The following is a 27218-nucleotide window of genomic DNA, read 5'->3' as shown; positions in this document are numbered from 1 at the left end:
GAAACTTTTAGAGAGGGTGTGGTAGGTAAGTTTGGGGTGCCAGGTGTAAATGATAATGGGAGCCCTTTGATTGAACTTTGTATAGAAAGGGGTTTAGTTATAGGTAATACATATTTTAAGAAAAAGAGGATAAATAAGTATACAAGATATGATGTAGGGCGAAATGACAGTAGTTTGTTGGATTATGTATTGGTAGATAAAAGACTATTGAGTAGACTTCAGGATGTACATGTTTATAGAGGGGCCACAGATATATCAGATCACTTTCTAGTTGTAGCTACACTGAGAGTAAAAGGTAGATGGGATACAAGGAGAATAGAAGCATCAGGGAAGAGAGAGGTGAAGGTTTATAAACTAAAAGAGGAGGCAGTTAGGGTAAGATATAAACAGCTATTGGAGGATAGATGGGCTAATGAGAGCATAGGCAATGGGGTCGAAGAGGTATGGGGTAGGTTTAAAAATGTAGTGTTAGAGTGTTCAGCAGAAGTTTGTGGTTACAGGAAAGTGGGTGCGGGAGGAAGAGGAGCGATTGGTGGAATGATGATGTAAAGAGAGTAGTAAGGGAGAAAAAGTTAGCATATGAGAAGTTTTTACAAAGTAGAAGTGATGCAAGGAGGGAAGAGTATATGGAGAAAAAGAGAGAGGTTAAGAGAGTGGTGAAGCAATGTAAAAAGAGAGCAAATGAGAGAGTGGGTGAGATGTTATCAACAAATTTTGTTGAAAATAAGAAAAAGTTTTGGAGTGAGATTAACAAGTTAAGGAAGCCTAGAGAACAAATGGATTTGTCAGTTAAAAATAGGAGAGGAGAGTTATTAAATGGAGAGTTAGAGGTATTGGGAAGATGGAGGGAATATTTTGAGGAATTGTTAAATGTTGATGAAGATAGGGAAGCTGTGATTTCGTGTATAGGGCAAGGAGGAATAACATCTTGTAGGAGTGAGGAAGAGCCAGTTGTGAGTGTGGGGGAAGTTCGTGAGGCAGTAGGTAAAATGAAAGGGGGTAAGGCAGCCGGGATTGATGGGATAAAGATAGAAATGTTAAAAGCAGGTGGGGATATAGTTTTGGAGTGGTTGGTGCAATTATTTAATAAATGTATGGAAGAGGGTAAGGTACCTAGGGATTGGCAGAGAGCATGCATAGTTCCTTTGTATAAAGGCAAAGGGGACAAAAGAGAGTGCAAAAATTATAGGGGGATAAGTCTGTTGAGTATGCGTGTCGTATGAGGCGACTAAAATGCCGGGAGCAATGGGCTAGTAACCCCTTCTCCTGTATACAATTACTAAAAAAGAGAAGAAGAAAAACTTTATAAAACTGGGTTGCTTAAATGTGCGTGGATGTAGTGCGGATGACAAGAAACAGATGATTGCTGATGTTATGAATGAAAAGAAGTTGGATGTCCTGGCCCTAAGCGAAACAAAGCTGAAGGGGGTAGGAGAGTTTCAGTGGGGGGAAATAAATGGGATTAAATCTGGAGTATCTGAGAGAGTTAGAGCAAAGGAAGGGGTAGCAGTAATGTTAAATGATCAGTTATGGAAGGAGAAAAGAGAATATGAATGTGTAAATTCAAGAATTATGTGGATTAAAGTAAAGGTTGGATGCGAGAAGTGGGTCATAATAAGCGTGTATGCACCTGGAGAAGAGAGGAATGCAGAGGAGAGAGAGAGATTTTGGGAGATGTTAAGTGAATGTATAGGAGCCTTTGAACCAAGTGAGAGAGTAATTGTGGTAGGGGACTTGAATGCTAAAGTAGGAGAAACTTTTAGAGAGGGTGTGGTAGGTAAGTTTGGGGTGCCAGGTGTAAATGATAATGGGAGCCCTTTGATTGAACTTTGTATAGAAAGGGGTTTAGTTATAGGTAATACATATTTTAAGAAAAAGAGGATAAATAAGTATACACGATATGATGTAGGGCGAAATGACAGTAGTTTGTTGGATTATGTATTGGTAGATAAAAGACTGTTGAGTAGACTTCAGGATGTACATGTTTATAGAGGGGCCACAGATATATCAGATCACTTTCTAGTTGTAGCTACACTGAGAGTAAAAGGTAGATGGGATACAAGGAGAATAGAAGCATCAGGGAAGAGAGAGGTGAAGGTTTATAAACTAAAAGAGGAGGCAGTTAGGGTAAGATATAAACAGCTATTGGAGGATAGATGGGCTAATGAGAGCATAGGCAATGGGGTCGAAGAGGTATGGGGTAGGTTTAAAAATGTAGTGTTAGAGTGTTCAGCAGAAGTTTGTGGTTACAGGAAAGTGGGTGCAGGAGGGAAGAGGAGCGATTGGTGGAATGATGATGTAAAGAGAGTAGTAAGGGAGAAAAAGTTAGCATATGAGAAGTTTTTACAAAGTAGAAGTGATGCAAGGAGGGAAGAGTATATGGAGAAAAAGAGAGAAGTTAAGAGAGTGGTGAAGCAATGTAAAAAGAGAGCAAATGAGAGAGTGGGTGAGATGTTATCAACAAATTTTGTTGAAAATAAGAAAAAGTTTTGGAGTGAGATTAACAAGTTAAGAAAGCCTAGAGAACAAATGGATTTGTCAGTTAAAAATAGGAGAGGAGAGTTATTAAATGGAGAGTTAGAGGTATTGGGAAGATGGAAGGAATATTTTGAGGAATTGTTAAATGTTGATGAAGATAGGGAAGCTGTGATTTCGTGTATAGGGCAAGGAGGAATAACATCTTGTAGGAGTGAGGAAGAGCCAGTTGTGAGTGTGGGGGAAGTTCGTGAGGCAGTAGGTAAAATGAAAGGGGGTAAGGCAGCCGGGATTGATGGGATAAAGATAGAAATGTTAAAAGCAGGTGGGGATATAGTTTTGGAGTGGTTGGTGCAATTATTTAATAAATGTATGGAAGAGGGTAAGGTACCTAGGGATTGGCAGAGAGCATGCATAGTTCCTTTGTATAAAGGCAAAGGGGATAAAAGAGAGTGCAAAAATTATAGGGGGATAAGTCTGTTGAGTGTACCTGGTAAAGTGTATGGTAGAGTTATAATTGAAAGAATTAAGAGTAAGACGGAGAATAGGATAGCAGATGAACAAGGAGGCTTTAGGAAAGGTAGGGGGTGTGTGGACCAGGTGTTTACAGTGAAACATATAAGTGAACAGTATTTAGATAAGGCTAAAGAGGTCTTTGTGGCATTTATGGATTTGGAAAAGGCGTATGACAGGGTGGATAGGGGGGCAATGTGGCAGATGTTGCAAGTGTATGGTGTAGGAGGTAGGTTACTGAAAGCAGTGAAGAGTTTTTACGAGGATAGTGAGGCTCAAGTTAGAGTATGTAGGAAAGAGGGAAATTTTTTCCCAGTAAAAGTAGGCCTTAGACAAGGATGTGTGATGTCACCGTGGTTGTTTAATATATTTATAGATGGGGTTGTAAGAGAAGTAAATGCGAGGGTCTTGGCAAGAGGCGTGGAGTTAAAAGATAAAGAATCACACACAAAGTGGGAGTTGTCACAGCTGCTCTTTGCTGATGACACTGTGCTCTTGGGAGATTCTGAAGAGAAGTTGCAGAGATTGGTGGATGAATTTGGTAGGGTGTGCAAAAGAAGAAAATTAAAGGTGAATACAGGAAAGAGTAAGGTTATGAGGATAACAAAAAGATTAGGTGATGAAAGATTGAATATCAGATTGGAGGGAGAGAGTATGGAGGAGGTGAACGTATTCAGATATTTGGGAGTGGACGTGTCAGCGGATGGGTCTATGAAAGATGAGGTGAATCATAGAATTGATGAGGGAAAAAGAGTGAGTGGTGCACTTAGGAGTCTGTGGAGACAAAGAACTTTGTCCTTGGAGGCAAAGAGGGGAATGTATGAGAGTATAGTTTTACCAACGCTCTTATATGGGTGTGAAGCGTGGGTGATGAATGTTGCAGCGAGGAGAAGGCTGGAGGCAGTGGAGATGTCATGTCTGAGGGCAATGTGTGGTGTGAATATAATGCAGAGAATTCGTAGTTTGGAAGTTAGGAGGAGGTGCGGGATTACCAAAACTGTTGTCCAGAGGGCTGAGGAAGGGTTGTTGAGGTGGTTCGGACATGTAGAGAGAATGGAGCGAAACAGAATGACTTCAAGAGTGTATCAGTCTGTAGTGGAAGGAAGGCGGGGTAGGGGTCGGCCTAGGAAGGGTTGGAGGGAGGGGGTAAAGGAGGTTTTGTGTGCGAGGGGCTTGGACTTCCAGCAGGCATGCGTGAGCGTGTTTGATAGGAGTGAATGGAGACAAATGGTTTTTAATACTTGACGTGCTGTTGGAGTGTGAGCAAAGTAACATTTATGAAGGGATTCAGGGAAACCGGCAGGCCGGACTTGAGTCCTGGAGATGGGAAGTACAGTGCCTGCACTCTGAAGGAGGGGTGTTAATGTTGCAGTTTAAAAACTGTAGTGTAAAGCACCCTTCTGGCAAGACAGTGATGGAGTGAATGATGGTGAAAGTTTTTCTTTTTCGGGCCACCCTGCCTTGGTGGGAATCGGCCGGTGTGATAATAAAAAAAAAAAAAAAAAAAGTCTGTTGAGTATACCTGGTAAAGTGTATGGTAGAGTTATTATTGAAAGAATTAAGAGTAAGACGGAGAATAGGATAGCAGATGAACAAGGAGGCTTTAGGAAAGGTAGGGGGTGTGTGGACCAGGTGTTTACAGTGAAACATATAAGTGAACAGTATTTAGATAAGGCTAAAGAGGTCTTTGTGGCATTTATGGATTTGGAAAAGGCGTATGACAGGGTGGATAGGGGGGCAATGTGGCAGATGTTGCAGGTGTATGGTGTAGGAGGTAGGTTACTGAAAGCAGTGAAGAGTTTTTACGAGGATAGTGAGGCTCAAGTTAGAGTATGTAGGAAAGAGGGAAATTATTTCCCAGTAAAAGTAGGCCTTAGACAAGGATGTGTGATGTCACCGTGGTTGTTTAATATATTTATAGATGGGGTTGTAAGAGAAGTAAATGCGAGGGTCTTGGCAAGAGGCGTGGAGTTAAAAGATAAAGAATCACACATAAAGTGGGAGTTGTCACAGTTGCTCTTTGCTGATGACACTGTGCTCTTGGGAGATTCTGAAGAGAAGTTGCAGAGATTGGTGGATGAATTTGGTAGGGTGTGCAAAAGAAGAAAATTAAAAGTGAATACAGGAAAGAGTAAGGTTATGAGGATAACAAAAAGATTAGGTGATGAAAGATTGGATATCAGATTGGAGGGAGAGAGTATGGAGGAGGTGAATGTATTCAGATATTTGGGAGTGGACGTGTCAGCGGATGGGTCTATGAAAGATGAGGTGAATCATAGAATTGATGAGGGGAAAAGGGTGAGTGGTGCACTTAGGAGTCTGTGGAGACAAAGAACTTTGTCCTTGGAGGCAAAGAGGGGAATGTATGAGAGTATAGTTTTACCAACGCTCTTATATGGGTGTGAAGCATGGGTGATGAATGTTGCAGCGAGGAGAAGGCTGGAGGCAGTGGAGATGTCATGTCTGAGGGCAATGTGTGGTGTGAATATAATGCAGAGAATTCGTAGTTTGGAAGTTAGGAGGAGGTGCGGGATTACCAAAACTGTTGTCCAGAGGGCTGAGGAAGGGTTGTTGAGGTGGTTCGGACATGTAGAGAGAATGGAGCGAAACAGAATGACTTCAAGAGTGTATCAGTCTGTAGTGGAAGGAAGGCGGGGTAGGGGTCGGCCTAGGAAAGGTTGGAGGGAGGGGGTAAAGGAGGTTTTGTGTGCGAGGGGCTTGGACTTCCAGCAGGCATGCGTGAGCGTGTTTGATAGGAGTGAATGGAGACAAATGGTTTTTAATACTTGACGTGCTGTTGGAGTGTGAGCAAAGTAACATTTATGAAGGGGTTCAGGGAAACCGGCAGGCACCCTGCTCACACTCCAACAGCTCGTCAGGTCCCATAAACCATTTGTCTCCATTCACTCCTATCTAACACGCTCACGCATGCCTGCTGGAAATCCAAGCCCCTCACCTACAAAACCACCTTAAACCTTCTCCCTCCTACCTTTTTAGGGACGACCCCTACGCCACCTTCCTTCCCCTACAGATTTATACACTCTCCAAGTCATTCTTCTTTGTTCCATTTTCTCAAAATGACCAAACCTCAACAATCCCTCTTCAGCCCTCTAATACTTTTAGTAACTCCACATCTTCTAATTTCTACTCTACGAATTCTCTGCATAATATTTACACCATACATTGCCCTTAGACAGGACATCTCCACTGCCTCCAGCTGCCTCCTTGCTGCAGCATTTACAACCCAAGCTTCACACCCATATAAGAATGTTGGTACCACTATACTCTCATACATTCCCTTCTTTGCCTCCATAGATAGCATGTTTTGTCTCCACAGATACCTCAACACACCACTCACCTTTTTTTCTTCATCAATTCTATGGTTAACCTCATCCTTCATAAACCCATCTGCTGACAAGTCAACTCCCAAATATCTGAAAACATTCACTTCTTCCATACTTCCTCTTTCCAATGTGATATCCATTTTTCTTTATCTAAGTCATTTGATACCCTCATCACCTTACTCTTATCTATGTTCACTTTCAACTTTCTACCTTTACACACCCTCCCAAACTCATCCACTAACCTTTGCAACTTTTCTTTAGAATCTCCCATAAGCACAGTATCATCAGCAAAAAGTAACTGTGTCAACTCCCATTTTGTATTTGATTCCCCATAATTTAATCCCACCCCTCTCCCCAACACCCTAGCATTTACTTCTTTTACAACCCCATCTATAAATATATTAAACAACCATGGTGACATTACACATCCCTGTCTAAGACCTACTTTTACCGGGAAGTAGTCTCCCTCTCTTCTACACACCCTAACCTGAGCCTCACTATCCTCATAAAAACTCTTTACAGCATTTAGTAACTTACTACCTATTCCATATACTTGCAACATCTGCCACATTGCTCCCCTATCCACTCTATCATATGCCTTTTCTAAATCCATAAATGCAATGAAAACTTCCCTACTTTTATCTAAATACTGTTCACATATATGCTTCAATGTAAATACGATCTACACATCCCCTACCCACTCTAAAGCCTCCTTGCTCATCCAAAATCTTACTCTGTCTTACCTCTAATTCTTTCAATAATAACCTTACCGTACACTTTTCCTGGTGTAGTCAGTAAACTTATTCCCCTATAATTTTTACAATCTCTCTTGTCCCCCTTCCCTTTATATAAAGGAACTATACATGCTCTCTGCCAATCCCTAGGTACCTTCCCCTCTTTCATACATTTATTAAACAAAAATACCAACCACTCCAACAATATATCCCCCCCTGCTTTTAACATTTCTGTCATGATCCCATCAGTTCCAGCTGCTTTACCCCCTTTCATTCTACGTAATGCCTCACGCACCTCCCCCACACTCACATCCTGCTCTTCTTCACTCCTAAAAGATGTTATACCTCCCTGGCCAGTGCATGAAATTACCGCCTCCCTTTCTTCAACAACATTTAAAAGTTCCTCAAAATATTCCCGACATCTACCCAATACCTCTAGCTCCCCATCCACTAACTCCACTACTCTGTTTTTATCTGACAAATCCATTCTTTCCCTAGGCTTTCTTAACATATTTATCTCACTCCAATTTTTTTCAGTGCCTCTCCCATTTTATCATCTGCTCTCCTTTTGCACTCTCTCACCACTCTCTTTACCTTTTACTATCCATATACTCTGCTCTTCTAATAAGACTTCTGCTTTGTAAAAACCTCTCATAAGCTACCTTTTTCTCTTTTATCACACCCTTTACTTCATCATTCCACCAATCACTCGTCTTTCCTCCTGCACCCATCAGGTACCAAGTCCTTTTCTAGGGTTACTTCTCTTCCCTGTTTCTTAATGCCACTAGGACCAGCTTGAGAGTCACTGGAGTCCTGTCTCGCAAAAAAAGTGTCCAGAGAGCTCTGTTTCTGGCGTCTCTTTAAAACTTCCCTAAAATGGGCCAAGACTCTGTCACTGTACAAGTTGCCGATATGGCTTGCAACATCCTTCTCAGGGTGATGTTTCTCCATAAATCTTTCCATCCTACCCCACATTTCAAAAATCTCCTTAATTTCTGAAGAAGGCACCTTCTTCCATCTCTCTTCCTCCTCCTCTGCAGCAAGATTCTGAGCTGCAATCTGTTGCTGTTCCTGCTGAAGCTCTTGCAGCTCCTCAGTGGTTAGCTCTTCGTTGTGGTCCTCCACCAACTCTTCCACATCCTCCAAACTCACATCCAACCCCATGGAACTCCCCAATGCCACAATAGAGTTCACAACTGACATAGGCTCATCAGGGTCAGCCACAAACCCTTCAAAATCCCTCTTGTGGACACAATCTGGCCACAATTTTCTCCAAGCAGAGTTCAAAGTCCTGGTAGTCACTCCCTCCCAAGCCTTACCTATAAGGCTTATGCAATGGAGGATACTGAAGTGTTCTTTCCAAAAATCTCTTAGGGTCAAGTGAGTGTCTGAGGTCACATTAAAGCACCTTTGAAACATTGCTTTGGTGTAGAGTTTTTTAAAGTTTGAAATGACCTGCTGGTCCATGGGCTGGAGGAGAGGAGTGGTATTCGGGGGCAAGAACTTTACTGTGATGAACCCAAACTCCTGCAGAATTAGGTCATCCAAGTTTGGAGGATGAGCAGGTGCATTGTCCATTACTAGGAGGCACTTGAGATCCAATTTCTTTTCCAGGAGGTAATTCTTCACACTAGGGCCAAACACTTCATTGAACCACTCGACGAAAATTTCCCTCGTGACCCATGCCTTATTATTAGATCTCCAAAACACACACAATTTACTCTTCATAACATTGTTTTTCCTGAACACTCTGGGATTTTCAGAATGGTACACTAGTAACGGCTTCACTTTGAAATCCCCACTAGCATTAGCACAGAACATGAGCGTCAGCCTGTCTTTCATAGGCTTGTGTCCTGGCAGTCCCTTTTCCTCCTGAGTAATGTAGGTCCTCTTTGGCATTTTCTTCCAAAAGAGGCCTGTTTCATCACAATTGAACACTTGTTCAGGTTTCAGTCCTTCAGCCTCTATGTACTCCTTGAATTCACTTACGAATTTTGTAGCTGCAATTTTGTCCGAACTGGCAGCCTCACCATGCCTTATCACACTGTGTATGCCACTACGGTTCTTAAATCTCTCAAACCAACCTTTGCTGGCCTTAAATTCACAAATATCAGTACTCGTTGCAGGCAATTTCTTTACCAGATCGTCATGCAACTGCCTAGCCTTTTCACAAATAATCGACGTCATAAGACTATCTCCTGCTAATTGTTTCTCGTTTATCCACACCAATAATAACTTCTCAACATCTTCGAGTACTGGTGATCTCATTTTTGTCAGCATATTTACCCCCTTTGCAACAACAGCTTCCTTGATTTCCTTTTTCTTGGCCACGATGGAAGATATGGTTGTACGGGATTTGTTATACATCCTGGCCAGTTCGGCCACACGTACGCCACTTTCATATTGTTCAATGATGTTTTTCTTAAATTCAATCGTATTTCTCACCTTCTTTACCAAAGGCTTGGCACTAGGAGCTTTCTTTGGAGCCATGGTAGCTTATTTAGCACTTGCAAGCACTAAAATGAATGGAATATTATGAAATATTTCGTATGAACAAGTGAGGGGACCGTCGCTCACTGGTAAACCATGGCACACTGGCTGGGAAGGGAGGCCGAGCCGTGAGTACGCGTCCGTGATGAAAGACGATTAGCGAGTCAACAGACCATTTGTGAGCCAATGTTTGGACGAAATAATGCAACTATTTCCGAAAAGGACGACTATCGAGCTGAACGATTATCGAGGGACCACTGTACAACACGCATGGCTTACGGAGGAAAGATTCTTATTCCACTTCCCCATGGATATAAAAGGAAAATTAATAAGACCAAGAACTATTAAGATAAAATCAAAGAAAACTCAGATGAGTGTGTATAAATAAATGTGTACATGTATGTGTAGTGTGACCTATGTGTAAGTAGAAGTAGCAAGACATGCCTGTAATCTTGCATATTTATGAGACAGACAAAAGACATCAGCAATCCTACCATCATGTAAAACAATCACAGGCTTTCGTTTTACACTCACTTGGCAGGACGGTAGTACCTCCCTGGGTGGTTGCTGTCTACCAACCTACTACTACAAGTAAAAGAATCCACACAGAACCTGATAGATAACAAGCATGTCCTTTGGAAGCTGGTCCCGGGTAATGGCTCCTTCATCAGCACCCAGAAGATACAACACTTTCGGGGGATGGTTACAGATGTCTGTCACACCTGGAGTGTAGCCCAGGTCAAGAGCGGCCACCTGTGAGGCCACCCTCTGCAGCACATTTAACACACGCCATTCGGCTCCACCTTCACAGCCACTGCGCAGCTGCAGAAAAACAAAACAGAAATGAGCAAACTAAACCCTCAATTGAGCAGACTAATAGGAGGGGGAAATAATTCTGTAAAGAATGGGCTTCCTCCTCCAGGACTTAAGTCTGGCTAACCAGTTTTCCTGAATCCCTTCATAAATGTTACCATGTTCACACTCCAACAGTATGCTAAGTCATAAAACATTTGCCTCCACTCACTTCTATCTAATATGTTCATACACGCTCACTGGAGGTCTAAGCCCCTTGCACACAAAACCTCCTTTACCCCTTCCCTCCAACCTTTCCTAGGACAACCTTTATCCCTTCATTTGTCTAACCTATTTTTATGCTACCCAAGTAACTGCTTTTATAACCTTTTACTCATGTGCAAGCTGATTGCTCTGCCACACTGTATTACTACTACAACTCTAATATTACTACTACTGCTACTACTACCGCCACTAGTATTACACCTCAGTCTAAGTCTATATATACCCTGTGTGTCCATGTATTGTTTGTAATGGCTTGATAAAGCTCCTGGAGAGCAAAACATTGCCACAATAAAATGTCACATTAGTTGCACTTGTGTTCTTTTACCTAACCTTTATCTCACCTTCCCTCCACTATAGATTTATATATTCTCCAAAGTCATCCTAATATGTTCCATCCTCTCTAAATGTTGAAACCACATCAACAACCCCTCCTCAGTCTATTAACACTGCCACATAATAATCATCATCAATGTATAAAATGAACTGATTGCATTTGGTGAGTTCACATCACACATACGGACTTATTAGCAGAAATGATGCATCGTATAATAGCAAATTTTCATAAGCAAAAAATTCATAAATTGAGGGAAAGCCTGTATGTGGAAATCTGATGTAAAACAATGACTTAACTTTAGCTTACTTTCTGGGACAGTTGCAGAAGCTGACTGTACAATACACCTCCATCGGGGCGAGCCAAGAGGGAAGTCCCAACTACAATCATTGGTCGTTTGGCAGTGTTAAGACGTTGTGAGAATGGGTGTGAGCCATTCAGAAGTTTTCCAATAATAGAGGGATCGTCTCCCAAGTGCTGAAATACAGATGTTAAAAAATTATTACTGCTATTTGTAAAATATGCATTATACAGTAGTTCTATACAGCATACAGTAGTTATATATTCATACAACAGGGTTTACATAGGTTCCCCTATTTAGGAGGCCCACTGTTGTTGTTTTTTACACTGTCAATATCATTACTTCACAAAAAGAGTAAACATGGGATGATATTTTTAGAGAGATTTTTTTGCATAGTAGTTTGTTTAACACTGTCTTTCTGAACCCCCTACACATTTCCACACAAAGAGCAACATTAAAACACCTCACCTCGCAATCGTAAGTAAGATCCACTTTTGGTCCAATTATGGCAGCATTTAATTCATTGTACATCCATGCTTTGCGAACACGTGCATTGAATAGCGGAGCTTCATATCGAGGATTGGTACCAATGAACACAATCAAATCAGCTTCCTCAACGCCAACAATTTTTGTGTTGAGCAAGTATGAAGAACGAAGGTCAGTGCCAGTTCCAGCATCAGGGAAGATCTGCAATGACAATGTGAATTTAGTGTAGAAAATTAAAACAAATATTAGGAGCCAGTTATTCTCCATCATCATCTACAATGCTTACATCTACCCCAGTCTGATATTATTTAAAAATTTTTTTATTAACATATCAGCCGTTTCCCGCCGAGGCAAGGTGACAAGAAAAAGAAACACTCTCAGCATCGTTTACTCCATCACTGTCTTGCCAGAGGCATGCCTATTACAGTACAAAAACTGCAACAAATCTCCACCCCTCCTTCAGAATGCAGGCACTGTACTTCTCACCTCCAGGGCTCAAGTCCACCTAACTGGTTTCCAAAATTTGAATTCACATTAACCTCATGAACAAAATGGTACCAGTACAATAACTAATTAGCACCCTAACCAATCAACATAAGTTAATGGTCCATCCTCAGAAGAACATAGGCAGTGGTGACTATGTTGATGATGGTTAACTGCATCCCAACAACTGCTGGATAGACATAGTCTGGCCAGTGAACATTAGCACCAACTTTAACCTTCACTGCATACACCATCATTATACAGCTACAGGGCCACCACACACCATCCTATAGTTGCAGGGCTACCACATACACCTACAGGGAAACCACATAGACCATCATCATACAGCTACAGGGCCACCACATACATCATCATACAGCTACAGGGCCATCACATACATCATAGAGTTACAGGACCAAGGGCAAACTTGTCAAAACCCCTTTTCCTCAGCTAACTCCAAACTTCACCTTTACCGTTGTTCACACGTTTAGGTCACCCACACTTCTACTGTCTTCACACTCCCCTATACAGTCACATGATCCATGTATTCCATAAACTTGAAAAGACTTATCTCCCAAGGTTTTAGGGAAACCAATTAGCCGGATGTGAGTCTTGGATGTGGGAAGAGCAGTGCCTGCACTCTGGAAGAGGGGTGAAGTTTAAGTTCAAAAAGTCAATTGCAAAATGATGTCTATGCACTTCTGGCAAGACACATTGAATGAAGGATGAAAAATGGAGTTTTTTTTTTTTTTTGGTCACTCTACCTTAGCAAAAGATGGCTAGTGTGTTAAAACTAAAAATTATTGTATTAGACAGAAGCAACACTTACCTCCTCAGTACAGGTAGATTCCCCACCGAGCTTGTTGACAAGATCTTTCAGTGCAACTAGAGACTCTGCGTCAACCAGCCCTTTAGGAAAAAATGAATTCATTACTGTTATATCAGTGATTTAATATGAAGGTTATGGATTATTATTTTATTCATTAGGAAGTGCTAGATTAATACGTATGGGTTTATAATAGGGGTGTGCCAAGGTATTGGTGGGTCTTGGCTAATTTTGATGGTACCAGTATTGGTTTTAAATTGAGAACTGGTGGCAGCAAAAACTTTGGTATTGTAACAATAAATAACAAAAAAAGGCACAATACCGTGACTGGAACGATACACAAATAATCTGCACATAAAAGAGAGAGGAATAACATCTTGTAGGAGTGAGGAAGAGCCAGTTGTGAGTGTGGGGGAAGTTCGTGAGGCAGTAGGTAAAATGAAAGGGGGTAAGGCAGCCGGGATTGATGGGATAAAGATAGAAATGTTAAAAGCAGGTGGGGATATAGTTTTGGAGTGGTTGGTGCAATTATTTAATAAATGTATGGAAGAGGGTAAGGTACCTAGGGATTGACAGAGAGCATGCATAGTTCCTTTGTATAAAGGCAAAGGGGATAAAAGAGAGTGCAAAAATTATAGGGGGATAAGTCTGTTGAGTGTACCTGGTAAAGTGTATGGTAGAGTTATAATTGAAAGAATTAAGAGTAAGACGGAGAATAGGATAGCAGATGAACAAGGAGGCTTTAGGAAAGGTAGGGGGTGTGTGGACCAGGTGTTTACAGTGAAACATATAAGTGAACAGTATTTAGATAAGGCTAAAGAGGTCTTTGTGGCATTTATGGATTTGGAAAAGGCGTATGACAGGGTGGATAGGGGGGCAATGTGGCAGATGTTGCAAGTGTATGGTGTAGGAGGTAGGTTACTGAAAGCAGTGAAGAGTTTTTACGAGGATAGTGAGGCTCAAGTTAGAGTATGTAGAAAAGAGGGAAATTTTTTCCCAGTAAAAGTAGGCCTTAGACAAGGATGTGTGATGTCACCGTGGTTGTTTAATATATTTATAGATGGGGTTGTAAGAGAAGTAAATGCGAGGGTCTTGGCAAGAGGCGTGGAGTTAAAAGATAAAGAATCACACACAGGGTGGGAGTTGTCACAGCTGCTCTTTGCTGATGACACTGTGCTCTTGGGAGATTCTGAAGAGAAGCTGCAGAGATTGGTGGATGAATTTGGTAGGGTGTGCAAAAGAAGAAAATTAAAGGTGAATACAGGAAAGAGTAAGGTTATGAGGATAACAAAAAGATTAGGTGATGAAAGATTGAATATCAGATTGGAGGGAGAGAGGATGGAGGAGGTGAACGTATTCAGATATTTGGGAGTGGACGTGTCAGCGGATGGGTCTATGAAAGATGAGGTGAATCATAGAATTGATGAGGGAAAAAGAGTGAGTGGTGCACTTAGGAGTCTGTGGAGACAGAGAACTTTGTCCTTGGAGGCAAAGAGGGGAATGTATGAGAGTATAGTTTTACCAACGCTCTTATATGGGTGTGAAGCATGGGTGATGAATGTTGCAGCGAGGAGAAGGCTGGAGGCAGTGGAGATGTCATGTCTGAGGGCAATGTGTGGTGTGAATATAATGCAGAGAATTCGTAGTTTGGAAGTTAGGAGGAGGTGCGGGATTACCAAAACTGTTGTCCAGAGGGCTGAGGAAGGGTTGTTGAGGTGGTTCGGACATGTAGAGAGAATGGAGCGAAACAGAATAACTTCAAGAGTGTATCAGTCTGTAGTGGAAGGAAGGCGGGGTAGGGGTCGGCCTAGGAAGGGTTGGAGGGAGGGGGTAAAGGAGGTTTTGTGTGCGAGGGGCTTGGACTTCCAGCAGGCATGCGTGAGCGTGTTTGATAGGAGTGAATGGAGACAAATGGTTTTTAATACTTGACGTGCTGTTGGAGTGTGAGCAAAGTAACATTTATGAAGGGATTCAGGGAAACCGGCAGGCCGGACTTGAGTCCTGGAGATGGGAAGTACAGTGCCTGCACTCTGAAGGAGGGGTGTTAATGTTGCAGTTTAAAAACTGTAGTGTAAAGCACCCTTCTGGCAAGACAGTGATGGAGTGAATGATGGTGAAAGTTTTTCTTTTTCGGGCCACCCTGCCTTGGTGGGAATCGGCCAGTGTGATAATAAAAAAAAAAAAAAAAAAATAATTCAACTGGCATGTAAGAGGCTTCAAGCACGAACTCCAGGTATGAACTTCGGCACTTGCACAGGTCGGTAACACCTGTGTGCTAAGGAGATCTGTTAGGGAGTGAGAGATTCCAAAATAGATCTTGAAACACTTGACCCAAATGATCTCAACTAACTTCATGACAGCCTCACCTCCAGCAATCGCAGCAACAGAACCATCAGCGGATTTTAAGGCCTTAGCCGCCACAATAAGGGCGTCCTCCCACTCGCAAGAACGCAGCTCGCCAGATGAATCCTTTACCATTGGATACAACAAGCGTTGACGCTTCAAGCCATCATAGGCAAAGCGGGATTTATCGGAGAGCCACTCTTCATTGATCTCCTGTTTATGAACAAGTTTGTTACATTTATATAATCCTAGAACTATATATTCTAAGTACCTTTAGTACACCATGTATATTCAATGATCATCTCAGAACACAAAGGCACAATACCATGACTGGAAAAAATACACAAATAACCCGCATATAGGAGAGACTTTATGACAACGTTCCGGTCAGACTTGGACAGAAGTCAGATCGAAACGTCTTCATAAGTTTCATTCTCCAATGTGTGGGTTATTTGTGTCATGATCATCTCAGATATCAATAAGCATAATATTACCTCATTTACTTGAGGCAGAATTCTCAGCACTTCTCCTGTGCGATGGTTAACAACAATGTTCGACCCAACGGCATCCATCACATCAATGGAGTCCGTGCGCCGAATTTCCCATGGACGTGCAGTGAAGGCATATGGCTGGAAAAAACATGATTTAATAGTTAACTAATTGATACACATCAACACACCCTCCAAATGTGTTTAGATATTAGACTTTTACAAAACTTATGAATTTTTCTCATACTGACTGATTTATTTGTTGGCACAGCAAAAACAAAATTCATATAATTTCTAAAATTACACAAATCTAAAATACTCATGCACATTATTGTAATAAATTTTTGGAATAAGCTAAAATGTCTGCAGATGCTCGAAAACACAGATTTTAATAATAAAAAAAAAAGGAGCAAACTTGAGTAAATGAATGAATATCATTAGAGTAGAACACAGCAAATGAGGAAAAAAATATAAACAAAAAATATTAATATACAGCAAGACCCCGGATATCAGCCAAATCAGATTTCGGTCGCTTTTCTGGCTGAAATTCTATCCTGGATTTCAACCGGAAATTCGGAAATCAGCTGTATTGGACATGTTTACCCGCCACGCTGCATGTGTGAGTCAGTCTGGCTGTGTCTCTCGGTGAGTGAGCAACACTCCACGCATTCATCCAAGCAATTTGTTATAATCCATTGTTTTTTGTTGTTGTTTATTGAGTGCAACTGCGACATAAGCCACCATGGGCCCAAAGACAGTTCCTAGGGAGGTGCAAAGTTTTATGGAGAAATATCACCCTAAACAAGCTGAAACAAGCCATATCTGCAACATCTTCAGAGACAAAACCTTGTCCCTTGGTGCCTTCTTCAGCGATTAAGGACATTTGTTCAAAGTGGAGTGAGATGCAAAGTTTTGTGGAGAAATGTCACCATGGCCAAGCTGAAACAAGCCATATCTGCAACATGTTTAGTGACAAAACCTTGTCCCACTTCAGGCAAATCTTGAAGAGACGCAAGAAACAGACCTCTCTGGACAGTTTTTTTTGTGTGACAGGGGTGCAGTGACTCTCCAGCTGGTTCTAGGGCCAGTAAAAGACAAAGAAGGGATGTGACTCTGGATAGCGACTTGATACCCGAAGTCCTCATGGAGGGGGATTCCCCTTCCAAACAATAATCAGTCCTTCCTCTCTCCTCCTCCCTGTCTTCTATATGCCAACAAGAATCTTCAATATAGGTAAATGTGATGTTAAATGTTCATTTATCCATTTCAATAGTCATTTTATTTAGTTCTCATTGTTTTATGTATGTAAAACTACAGTTAATCTTTAAAAAATGTATTTTTTGTTAATATTTTTGGGTGTTTGTGTTGCAACCCCTGAATGGGTTACAATGATTATTATGTATATATGTAATGTATATTACCTTTTCATTTAATTTTATATTGCTTATATTTGCGATAATAGCTAAATCGTAAATGTATGACTTTATATTATTATTTGACTTATATTGTTATTTAGCTTATGTTGTTAGGATGTATATAAAATGTGCTCAGTTAGTCTTGATTGTCAAACTACTGTAATTATCGCTTGTCGCTCGTTATACTGCCGGCTTCTGAGCTGCAGTTGTCCACGTAGCTATCACGTGATCGAGGGGGGGGGTGTCCTCACCTCTCGTGAAGTTTTCAGTCTGCTGAGTCTAGACTCGCTTGCTGGTTGGACAGATTGTCTGTCTCATTATTCTTGTTAGTTCTGTAGAACTTTGTTCACAGAACATTGTAAAGACTTAGTGATTTTCGACGTTGTACTGAGGTTGTGTGTCACATAGACACTCTGAGTATCTCAGGTCCTTAGCTATAGCTTCTGACCTAATTTTGTACTGGTTTCTGTGTATTGTCACAGTCGCGTTTTTCCTATGCTGAACATAGATTCAGTATTATGGGAGTTTTGTAACTTTTGTGGAGGATCTGCTGATGGTCCCTACTTAGTGTCGTTATATTATTTCCCAGTTCCTGATTCTGTGTCGCAGTCGCTTGATATTGCATTGCTATTGGGCTTAGCATTCTTTGTTGTTCAAGCAGACTGTTCGGGTTGCCAGTCGGTCAAGAAGTTAGTTTATTTGAGGACTTTGTCAGTCACTTGTTTAAGTCTTATTCGAGTCTTGAGACATAGCTAACTACTTAAGAGCACTTACACGCATACACACACTTACTTGTACATATTTGTAATATCTTATTAAATGTTAATGTACCTGACGGTACTTAAGAATTATAAATGTGATATGTGCTTTCAGCACAATAATATTGAACTCGAGAGATTGATTTTATTTTGATTGCTATGATTAATTTAATTTGATAATATACCTCTAGACAACTTACTACTTAATAAATTTATTAAATTTTAATTTCTCTAGTTAGTAGCCTACCAGTTGTAATCCTAAAGCACTATTGAACCATACTGAATTTTAATGGATAATTGGACAAGGATACTGACTACTTGTTACGAAAACCCAGTAACAGGCTGGATGCTAGAAGGGCAGTCCTTTCTAGTATTCACTGGAGATCTCTAAGCTTTTAGAATCGCGTTTTTTGTAACAAATGGGGGCCTGTCCGGGATCTCTTGATCCAAGGTGTTGGAGAAATTGTCCAGTTTGACATACTAGTACATCTATGATCAAACACTTTGAGTACTTTCCTAATCTGAAGACTTTGAGTTTAGTCTTGTACAACATACCAGGTGGATGTATGTACCTGACTGAGTCTCTTGATCCAAGGAGATGGAAATACTGTTTATGAGTTCTAGCTCTAAGACAACCAACACTAAAATTCCTATTAGGATTATAGTTTCCCATAATCACTCTCTCGTAGTACAATTATTTTCGTGATGTATGCCAAAGTGAAACAGTTAATTGATACTCTGACTTTGTCTGAGTTAAGTACATTAAAACTTCAGACGTGTTGGCAAGTAGCCAAATATCTCGGTGTGACGTATAACAGGAATTACACCGCAGAAACTGTCAGAGCATTAATTAAAGATATATTGTTTCCTGCTCATACAGAGATGTCTGATTATGATTCAGATTCAGAAAGTCTAGTGTCACAATTAGGAAGTATGACTCTATTTGAAGTTGAAGAAAGAGCAACTAGAGCAGAAGTGAGCCTAGTGTCTGAGCCTAGTGTAGCTCAGTTCTCGCTCACACCTTCCCGCCTCACTGACACTATAGTACAGAGTATAGCTGTTAGTATGACACAGCCTAATACTAGTACAGTGTATGATACACCTGTATTTACTTATCCTAGACCAGATCTAGACTCTCTAGAGACGGCTGGACCAAGTGTCCGACCTAAGGACCGTCCAGACCATGTTAATTTCCCTACTCCTCCATTACCCACTGGTCCTATCTCTCAGGAACAGTTTGAGAGGTTTGAACGCCTCATTATGTTGCAGACTGCACAAATAGAGGCACAGAGGAGATTGAACGAAGAAGATTTCCAAAGAGAAAATGTTCGTCTGTTAAGACAACAGACTGATAGATCACAGGACACATTTAATGTGCAGAAAGCTGCATCTATGGTTCCTAAGTTTTTTGAAAGTGACTTAGACACATATTTTGATGTGTTTGAGAACCAGGCTCGTGCTATGAACTGGCCACGTAAGCACTGGGCAACATTGCTTCATACTGCTTTGACGGGAAGAGCTCAAACCTGTACTGCAGCTTTGCCATTTGCTAAGTACATTAGTTATGACGCTGTCAAACAAACTATTCTAGAGACATATAACTTGTTACCTGTAAGTTATCAAAGAGCATTTCGTACGTTACAACGACGACAAGATCAAACTTGTGTAGAGTTTGCTCGTGAGAAAAAAGTTGCATTTGAGAGATGGTCTAGAGCTGCTAAGTGTAACAACTACGACAGCCTTGTTCAGTTGTTACTACACGAAGAGTTTAACAACTGTATGTCTGCTGACATACAAGAATATCTGATCGATCATACTACCTCAGATATTCTGGAAACTGCAGCATTAGCAGACAATTACGAAATTTCTCACAAACTTGTACGTACTAAAACACAAAGAAACAAGGTAACTAAAAATTGTCCTAGAAGTTGGCAACCTAAATCAGCTGCTCATTGCCGGCCTGATGTACCTGCTACTGTAACTTCTCGTACCTTTACCAGGAAAACTCACAATCCTGAATCTGTCTCTGTGGCTAGACAGAAATCTGGTATCGAGAAGAAGAAAGTTAAATGTACCTATTGTAACAGAAAAGGACATACTAGAGAGTATTGCTATAAGTTAGAAAGAGATACGAGAAACAGTCGTGCGGCTGGCGCCCCCACTCAAGTCGTATCCTCTTCCGAGCAACAAAGGCACCAAAAGCCTAGCAATTCCTCTTATCCTACTGTTTTAGATAATGTTACTCAGGATAGATGACTAGCGTCAGAAAGTGTATCTGACGAAAAGATTCGTTCAGCGATGAGTCCTTACTTTTCGAGAGATAAAGTAGGATTTGACGAATCACATCTAACTGAGATAATTTCTTTCAGAGACACTGGCAGTTATCTCACGTTATTAAGAGAAGATGTACTGCCCATAACTGACGATACCTATTGCAAGATAGATGTATTGTTAGAAGCCTATGGAGGGGCTGTTATAAAAGTGCCTCTGCACAAAGTTTATATTGAAACAAGCTATTATACTGGTTATATTTCAGTGGGTATATCCAGTGGTGTATTTCCCATCAGGTCAGTGGACTTGTTGATAGGGAACGATATCCTTCATGCTGGTATATGTAAAGAACCACTTGTGATTGATAATAACACTGATGATAATTATGCCATTGAAGCTTGTAGAGAGAAACCTATTTTATTTCCTCTCAGCGCAATTACTAGAGCTATGTCAAAGATACAACAACCATCCTTGTCTCCTGTTGAGTTAGTGGATGACAATGATTTGGGGTTGAATATGTTGTTTAGTGACGCTCTGCGCCCAGGATCATTAACACTGACTCCCCCCGGTCATCAACCTAGTCAGGACACAACTGACGTTAAATTTCTAACTCATGATGATTTAATCAAGGATCAGTTTGTTGATCAGTCACTGGAAAGACTGAGAGATATAGCAGTTACTGAGAGTGAAGCAAAGGATCTCGATAATTGTTACTATTATAGTAACGGTGTACTGATGGAGAAAAATACATGTAAGTTGTCAGCTGATAGTGTTTCCACCACAGTCAAGAATCTAGTAGTGTTACCAGTTACATTTCGTGAACAAGCCATTGATTTTGCTCACAATAGTCCCATAGGAGGACATTTGGGTGTCAAGAAGACACTCGGTAAACTGGCAAAACATTTTACTTGGCCAAAGATGAAGGAAACAGTAGCTGATCATGTGCGACGTTGCCACGTGTGTCAAGTGACAGGCAAGCCAGCACACACACCTCCACCTACACCTCTCACTATGAGCTCTAGTAGCAAAGTTCAGTTCACCTGGACTAGAGATTGTTCAGACTCGTTCAAAAGGTTGAAGCGCTTGCTTTCCTCTGCTCCTGTGTTGAAGAGTCCTAATTTCAATCTTTCCATCTTTTTACATATAGATGCGAGTGGCTATGCAGTGGGTGCTGTGCTGCTCCAACAGTCAACATCCACTGATATTCTCCATCCTATATGTTACTATTCATCTAAGCTTAAACGACACCAGAAAAATTATGCCACTATTGAGAAAGAGGCTCTAGCTCTTGTGGTGTCCTTGGAATATTTTGACGTGTATTTGGGCACTTCCCCATTTAAAATTAACGTTTTTTCTGACCACAATCCACTCACCTACATAAATACTATGAAAAGTAAAAATGCTACGATCATGAGGTGGGCCCTCAGAATCCAACCTTATTCTATTAGTATAAAACACATAAGTGGTCATTGTAATGTAATTGCTGACGCTCTGTCTCGTCCTTAATAATTATCAGATACATTAAATTAACGTAATTTTAATGCCCAAATACCTTTTGTTACTTGCTATGTCAAATTCAGTAAAGTAACTTAATCCCTCCAGCCCATATTAACTATATATACTCATGTCATGTCTAATTATTATATTTATATATTCACAGTAATGTTGTGTGAGGAGGAGACAAGCTGAGTGTTGAGTGAGTAGTGTGGTGCGGGTGATGTACTGCGTGACGCAACACTGTCCTGCCGCAGACCCCCCCCCTCACTACACACCTTAAGCTGTTTCATACTCAGATGTTCATACTGCCTAGCATTCCACAACCACTACTTAAGAGTGGAATGCAGTCTCTTCTACTATGATCGAGCCTCAACGTGCCCTCCTTGTCAGCGCTATCCTGTCTCTACACTGATGTACATAACCACGAGTATGAAGATATACGATACTGTGTACTGCCCTAGTACCTAGGGGCATATCCTAGTGACGGACGCTGTGAAATTGTAGAGGTGCTTGGCACAAGAGACTGATCAAATTTTATATTGATAATAATATTGATATGAGTAATCAGAAATAATGTGAAAGACAATGCAACTCCTAGTGCGACCCTCTGTCGTGTTGGGGGGGGTGTTGCAACCCCTGAATGGGTTACAATGATTATTATGTATATATGTAATGTATATTATCTTTTCATTTAATTTTATATTGCTTATATTTGCGATAATAGCTAAATCGTAAATGTATGACTTTATATTATTATTTGACTGTTATATTGTTATTTAGCTTATGTTGTTAGGATGTATATAAAATGTGCTCAGTTAGGCTTGATTGTCAAACTACTGTAATTATCGCTTGTCGCTCGTTATACTGCCGGCTTCTGAGCTGCAGTTGTCCACGTAGCTATCACGTGATCGAGGGGGGGGGTGTGTCCTGCTGGACCTCTGGTTGGACAGCTGAAGTAGTCAGTCTGCTGAGTCTGCTGGAGACTCGCTTGCTGTCTGTCTGACAGTTGGACACAGCTTGTCTGTCTGAGTCTGCTAGAGACTCGCTTGCTGGTTGGACATTGTCTGTCTGAGTCTGCTGGAGACTCGCTTGCTGGTTGGACAGATTGTCTGTCTCATTATTCTTGTTAGTTCTGTAGAACTTTGTTCACAGAACATTGTAAAGACTTAGTGATTTTCGACGTTGTACTGAGGTTGTGTGTCACATAGACACTCTGAGTATCTCAGGTCCTTAGCTATAGCTTCTGACCTAATTTTGTACTGGTTCCTGTGTATTGTCACAGTCACAGTTTTTCCTATGCTGAACGTAGATTCAGTATTATGGGAGTTTTGTAACTTTTGTGGAGGATCTGCTGATGGTCCCTACTTAGTGTCGTTATATTATTTCCCAGTTCCTGATTCTGTGTCGCAGTCGCTTGATATTGCATTGCTATTGGGCTTAGCATTCTTTGTTGTTCAAGCAGACTGTTCGGGTTGCCAGTCGGTCAAGAAGTTAGTTTATTTGAGGACTTTGTCAGTCACTTGTTTAAGTCTTATTCGAGTCTTGAGACATAGCTAACTACTTAAGAGCACTTACACGCATACACACTTACTTGTACATATTTGTAATATCTTATTAAATGTTAATGTACCTGACGGTACTTAAGAATTATAAATGTGATATGTGCTTTCAGCACAATAATATTGAACTCGAGAGATTGATTTTATTTTGATTGCTGTAATTAATTTAATTTGATAATATACCTCTAGACAACTTACTACTTAATAAATTTATTAAATTTTAATTTCTCTAGTTAGTAGCCTACCAGTTGTAATCCTAAAGAACTATTGAACCATACTGAATTCAATGGATAATTGGACAAGGATACTGACTACTTGTTACGAAAACCCAGTAACAGGCTGGATGCTAGAAGGGCAGTCCTTTCTAGTATTCACTGGAGATCTCTAAACTTTTAGAATCGTTACCATGGCCCAGAAATAACCCTTAATTTTGCTTCATAATGGCCCCAAAGCACAAAAGTAATGATGACAGCAGTTCTTCAAAACCTAAGAGAAGCTGTGAAATTCTTTCCATCAGTAAAAAAGTGCTAATTAACGACTTATTGTGCATAATTTATCAATTAAACTATCATAATTATGTATGTGAATGAAAAACAACTAGGTAGTAGGTTGGTAGACAGCAACCACCCAGGGAGGTACTACCGTCCTGCCAAGTGAGTGTAAAACGAAAGCCTGTAATTGTTTTACATGATGGTAGGATTGCTGGTGTCTTTTGTCTGTCTCATAAACATGCAAGATTTCAGGTATGTCTTGCTACTTCTACTTACATTTAGGTCACACTACACAAACAAGTACAAGCATATATATACACACCCCTATGAGTTTTCTTCTATTTTCTTTCTAGTTCTTGTTCTTGTTTATTTCCTCTTACCCCCATGGGGAAGTGGAACAGAATTCTTCCCCCATAAGCCATGCGTGTTGTAAGAGGCGACTAAAATGCCGGGAGCAAGGTGCTAGTAACCCCTTCTCCAGTATATATTACTAAATGTAAAAGGAGAAACTTTCGTTTTTCCTTTTGGGCCACCCCGCCTCGGTGGGATACGGCTGGTACGTTGAAAGAAAAGAATGAAAAACAACTTATATACATGTATAGGGTTAGCTACTATCCGTGGTTTCGGGCATCCATGTAGGTCTTGGAACATATCCCTACAGATAGGGGGGACTACTGTATGTATGGTAATCACAAATAGAGTTCATAAATTGAATGAATTCTCTCTAGTGAACACAGTATTGTTAATTTCATTAGTACATAAATTATTAGTTGAAGCACAGTACTACAGCTCTGATTTACGACATTCCAGCTTACTGTTTGTATGAGAGTACAAACAGTAAGTCATAATAATATATATCACAAATGATTGTACATAAAGAATGAATGTTTAATCATTCAAAACATAAATAAGAACAGTCATTAACTTAATAAACCAATTACTAATATACCATTTATTAGCTCCAGAACTGCTGTTATAATGATTTACTATTAGATTAGTCTATAATTCATGTTCCTGTAACATTATCAACATTCTAGATATGTGACTTTTCAATGTATTTCTCACCTAACCATATACTGAACCAATTAACTACATTTACATTTTTTTTTTAAATTTCAACTTTAAATCATGGAAGCAATGATCAACAATCACAAATACTATACACTATGCATAGACACATTAGTCATAAAATTCTCCAGTACATCAAATATTTTTTTTAATTCCAGGGATTGAACCTACACCTTTCTTGACGAAAGTTGTAATGGAAGTTATTTTATGACCCTAGAAAGGACTCTCACCTCTGTTGCAAAGCGAACACAGCGTGTACAGTGAATACATCTTGTCATGATGGTCTTAACGAGGGGACCAATGTTCTTGTCCTGAACAGCTCGCTTTGTGTCCAAGAAGCGAGTCCTATCAGAACCAAAGGTCATCGACTGATCCTGTTAAGATTTAAAAAATTAAGTAATAAAACCCCTCCGGTTTCCATTCAGCCTCATGATCCAGTCAACAGACAGAAAATTTGGATTCTCTTTAGTAACATCAGTTGTGCCTCACCAAGGCAGGGTGACACTAAGAAAACACATTCACTATCAAACCATACCACGGGTGGGGTTTGATCCTGCGGTCAGAGAGTATAGTTTGTTTGCAATCGTGTCATTACGATTTCGTGAGACATTCACTTTCATTTGCTCAATACCAGTCTTGCAGGAAGTACATGGACATCACAGTTCAAATGACTCATTGAACTGCAACTTCCCCACCCAATCTGAAATATATGTACAATATCTCTACCCTCTTGTCTATTATGATACTATATAACACACCCTGCCTTGGTGGGAGACAGCCTACGTGTTAAAAAAAAAAAAACACAATGATGATAAAGCAATATTTAATCAGTCTCTAAGCAATACAGAATATATTAAAACATTCCACTGATAAAATATACTCTATATTTTAAGTATAAATTCAAAAGAATTTTTTTGAACACTGAAATTGAAAACTCATATTGAAAGCCTTCATATGAAGCCATGCAATATAAATCTCTATTTTAGAAATTGGTTTAAATCTTTAATTAAAATCTTCCTTTGCAAAAATAATTTTTTTGAAAATTATCTACCAGGTTTGGCATTAACTAATGAAATATAACAGCAGCAATATTACAGAATGTGTTATGACTTGTTATTCCACTGGAGTGCAATGTTATTAACTGCAGAATAAAATGACTGAATGATGCTCAATGTATTTCTTCTATTTTTGAGTCACCGTACATCAGTGGGAGAGAGAAGAGCACAGAAAAGAAAAATGAATCTCAAGCATGAGGCCTGGTCATGGACCAAGCAGCGGGGACATCGGCCCTCAGAATATCTCCAGGTATGTCTGATATCCAGACTGCTCTCTCTAGTCAGACCACATCTTGATCATGGGTAGTAGAAGAAAAATTAATTAACTGCCTAATATATAAACTCAATGCCTGAGTGCAAAATTCTTGTAACATACACTAAATTTTGTTTCTTGGTGGGAGACGGCCAATGTAGTTAAAAAAAAAAAAAATTGTCTCACCTGCAGATCACATTCTCCTCCCTGATCACAAATGGGGCAATCTAAAGGATGATTGATAAGTAAGAACTCCATCACACCCTCACGAGCCTTACGCGTCATCTCACTGTTTGTTTTAATCCGCCACCCCTTCATCACTGGCATTGCACATGCAGCTACAGGCTGGAAGTAAGACACAGAAGTAGGTCAGTGTGATTACTTGAAATTCTATCATCTGGACATAATTTTTTACCATAAGGAAGCTTACTGTAATCATTGATATTGTGAAAAAAAGGTCACAATACCATGACTAAAACCATTCATTATTAACAGAGTTGAATAACTATAGGCCAATATCCAACTTACACCCTCTCTCAAAAATCTTTGAAAAATTAATTCATAAACGAATCTACTCCTACCTTATCTCCCAAAACATACTCAACCCCTGCCAATTTGGATTCAGGCCTAATAAAAATACTAATGATGCTATTATACACATGCTAGAACATATATACACTGCAATAGAGAAAAAAGAAGTCCCACTGGGGATCTTCATTGACTTACGTAAAGCTTTTGATACAGTTGACCATGACTTGCTCCACGTAAAATTGTCACACTATGGTATAAGAGGGCACTCCCTCAACTACCTCAAGTCATACCTCAGCAACAGAAGCCAATATGTGTACGCAAATGGGGCAAACTCTTCTGCGCAACCAATTACAGTTGGTGTCCCACAGGGAAGTGTCCTTGGCCCTCTTCTCTTTCTCCTATACATAAATGACCTTCCAAATGCTTCGC

The 27218-nt window shown here is 40.3% G+C and overlaps 1 protein-coding gene across 1 annotated transcript in view; it reads right to left on the bottom strand.

Moving 5' to 3' along the window:
• Positions 1-26603, bottom strand: part of LOC128698779 (NADH-ubiquinone oxidoreductase 75 kDa subunit, mitochondrial) — a gene marked incomplete at its 5' end in the record, with an annotated part of 30295 nt that extends 3692 nt beyond the window's left edge. Inside the window, 8 exons of the mRNA XM_070081717.1 lie at positions 10169-10378; positions 11274-11441; positions 11734-11952; positions 13064-13143; positions 15427-15616; positions 15898-16032; positions 25181-25324; positions 26445-26603. Coding sequence (XP_069937818.1) covers positions 10169-10378; positions 11274-11441; positions 11734-11952; positions 13064-13143; positions 15427-15616; positions 15898-16032; positions 25181-25324; positions 26445-26603 — 1305 coding nt within the window. The remainder of the gene's footprint in view (positions 1-10168; positions 10379-11273; positions 11442-11733; positions 11953-13063; positions 13144-15426; positions 15617-15897; positions 16033-25180; positions 25325-26444) is intronic.
• Between the last annotated feature and the right edge of the window lie 615 nt (positions 26604-27218).

Source organism: Cherax quadricarinatus, unplaced genomic scaffold (assembly GCF_038502225.1).
Source record: "Cherax quadricarinatus isolate ZL_2023a unplaced genomic scaffold, ASM3850222v1 Contig3786, whole genome shotgun sequence".
NCBI classification, from domain to species: Eukaryota; Metazoa; Arthropoda; class Malacostraca; order Decapoda; family Parastacidae; genus Cherax; species Cherax quadricarinatus.
This window is presented reverse-complemented; position numbering and strand designations above follow the sequence as displayed.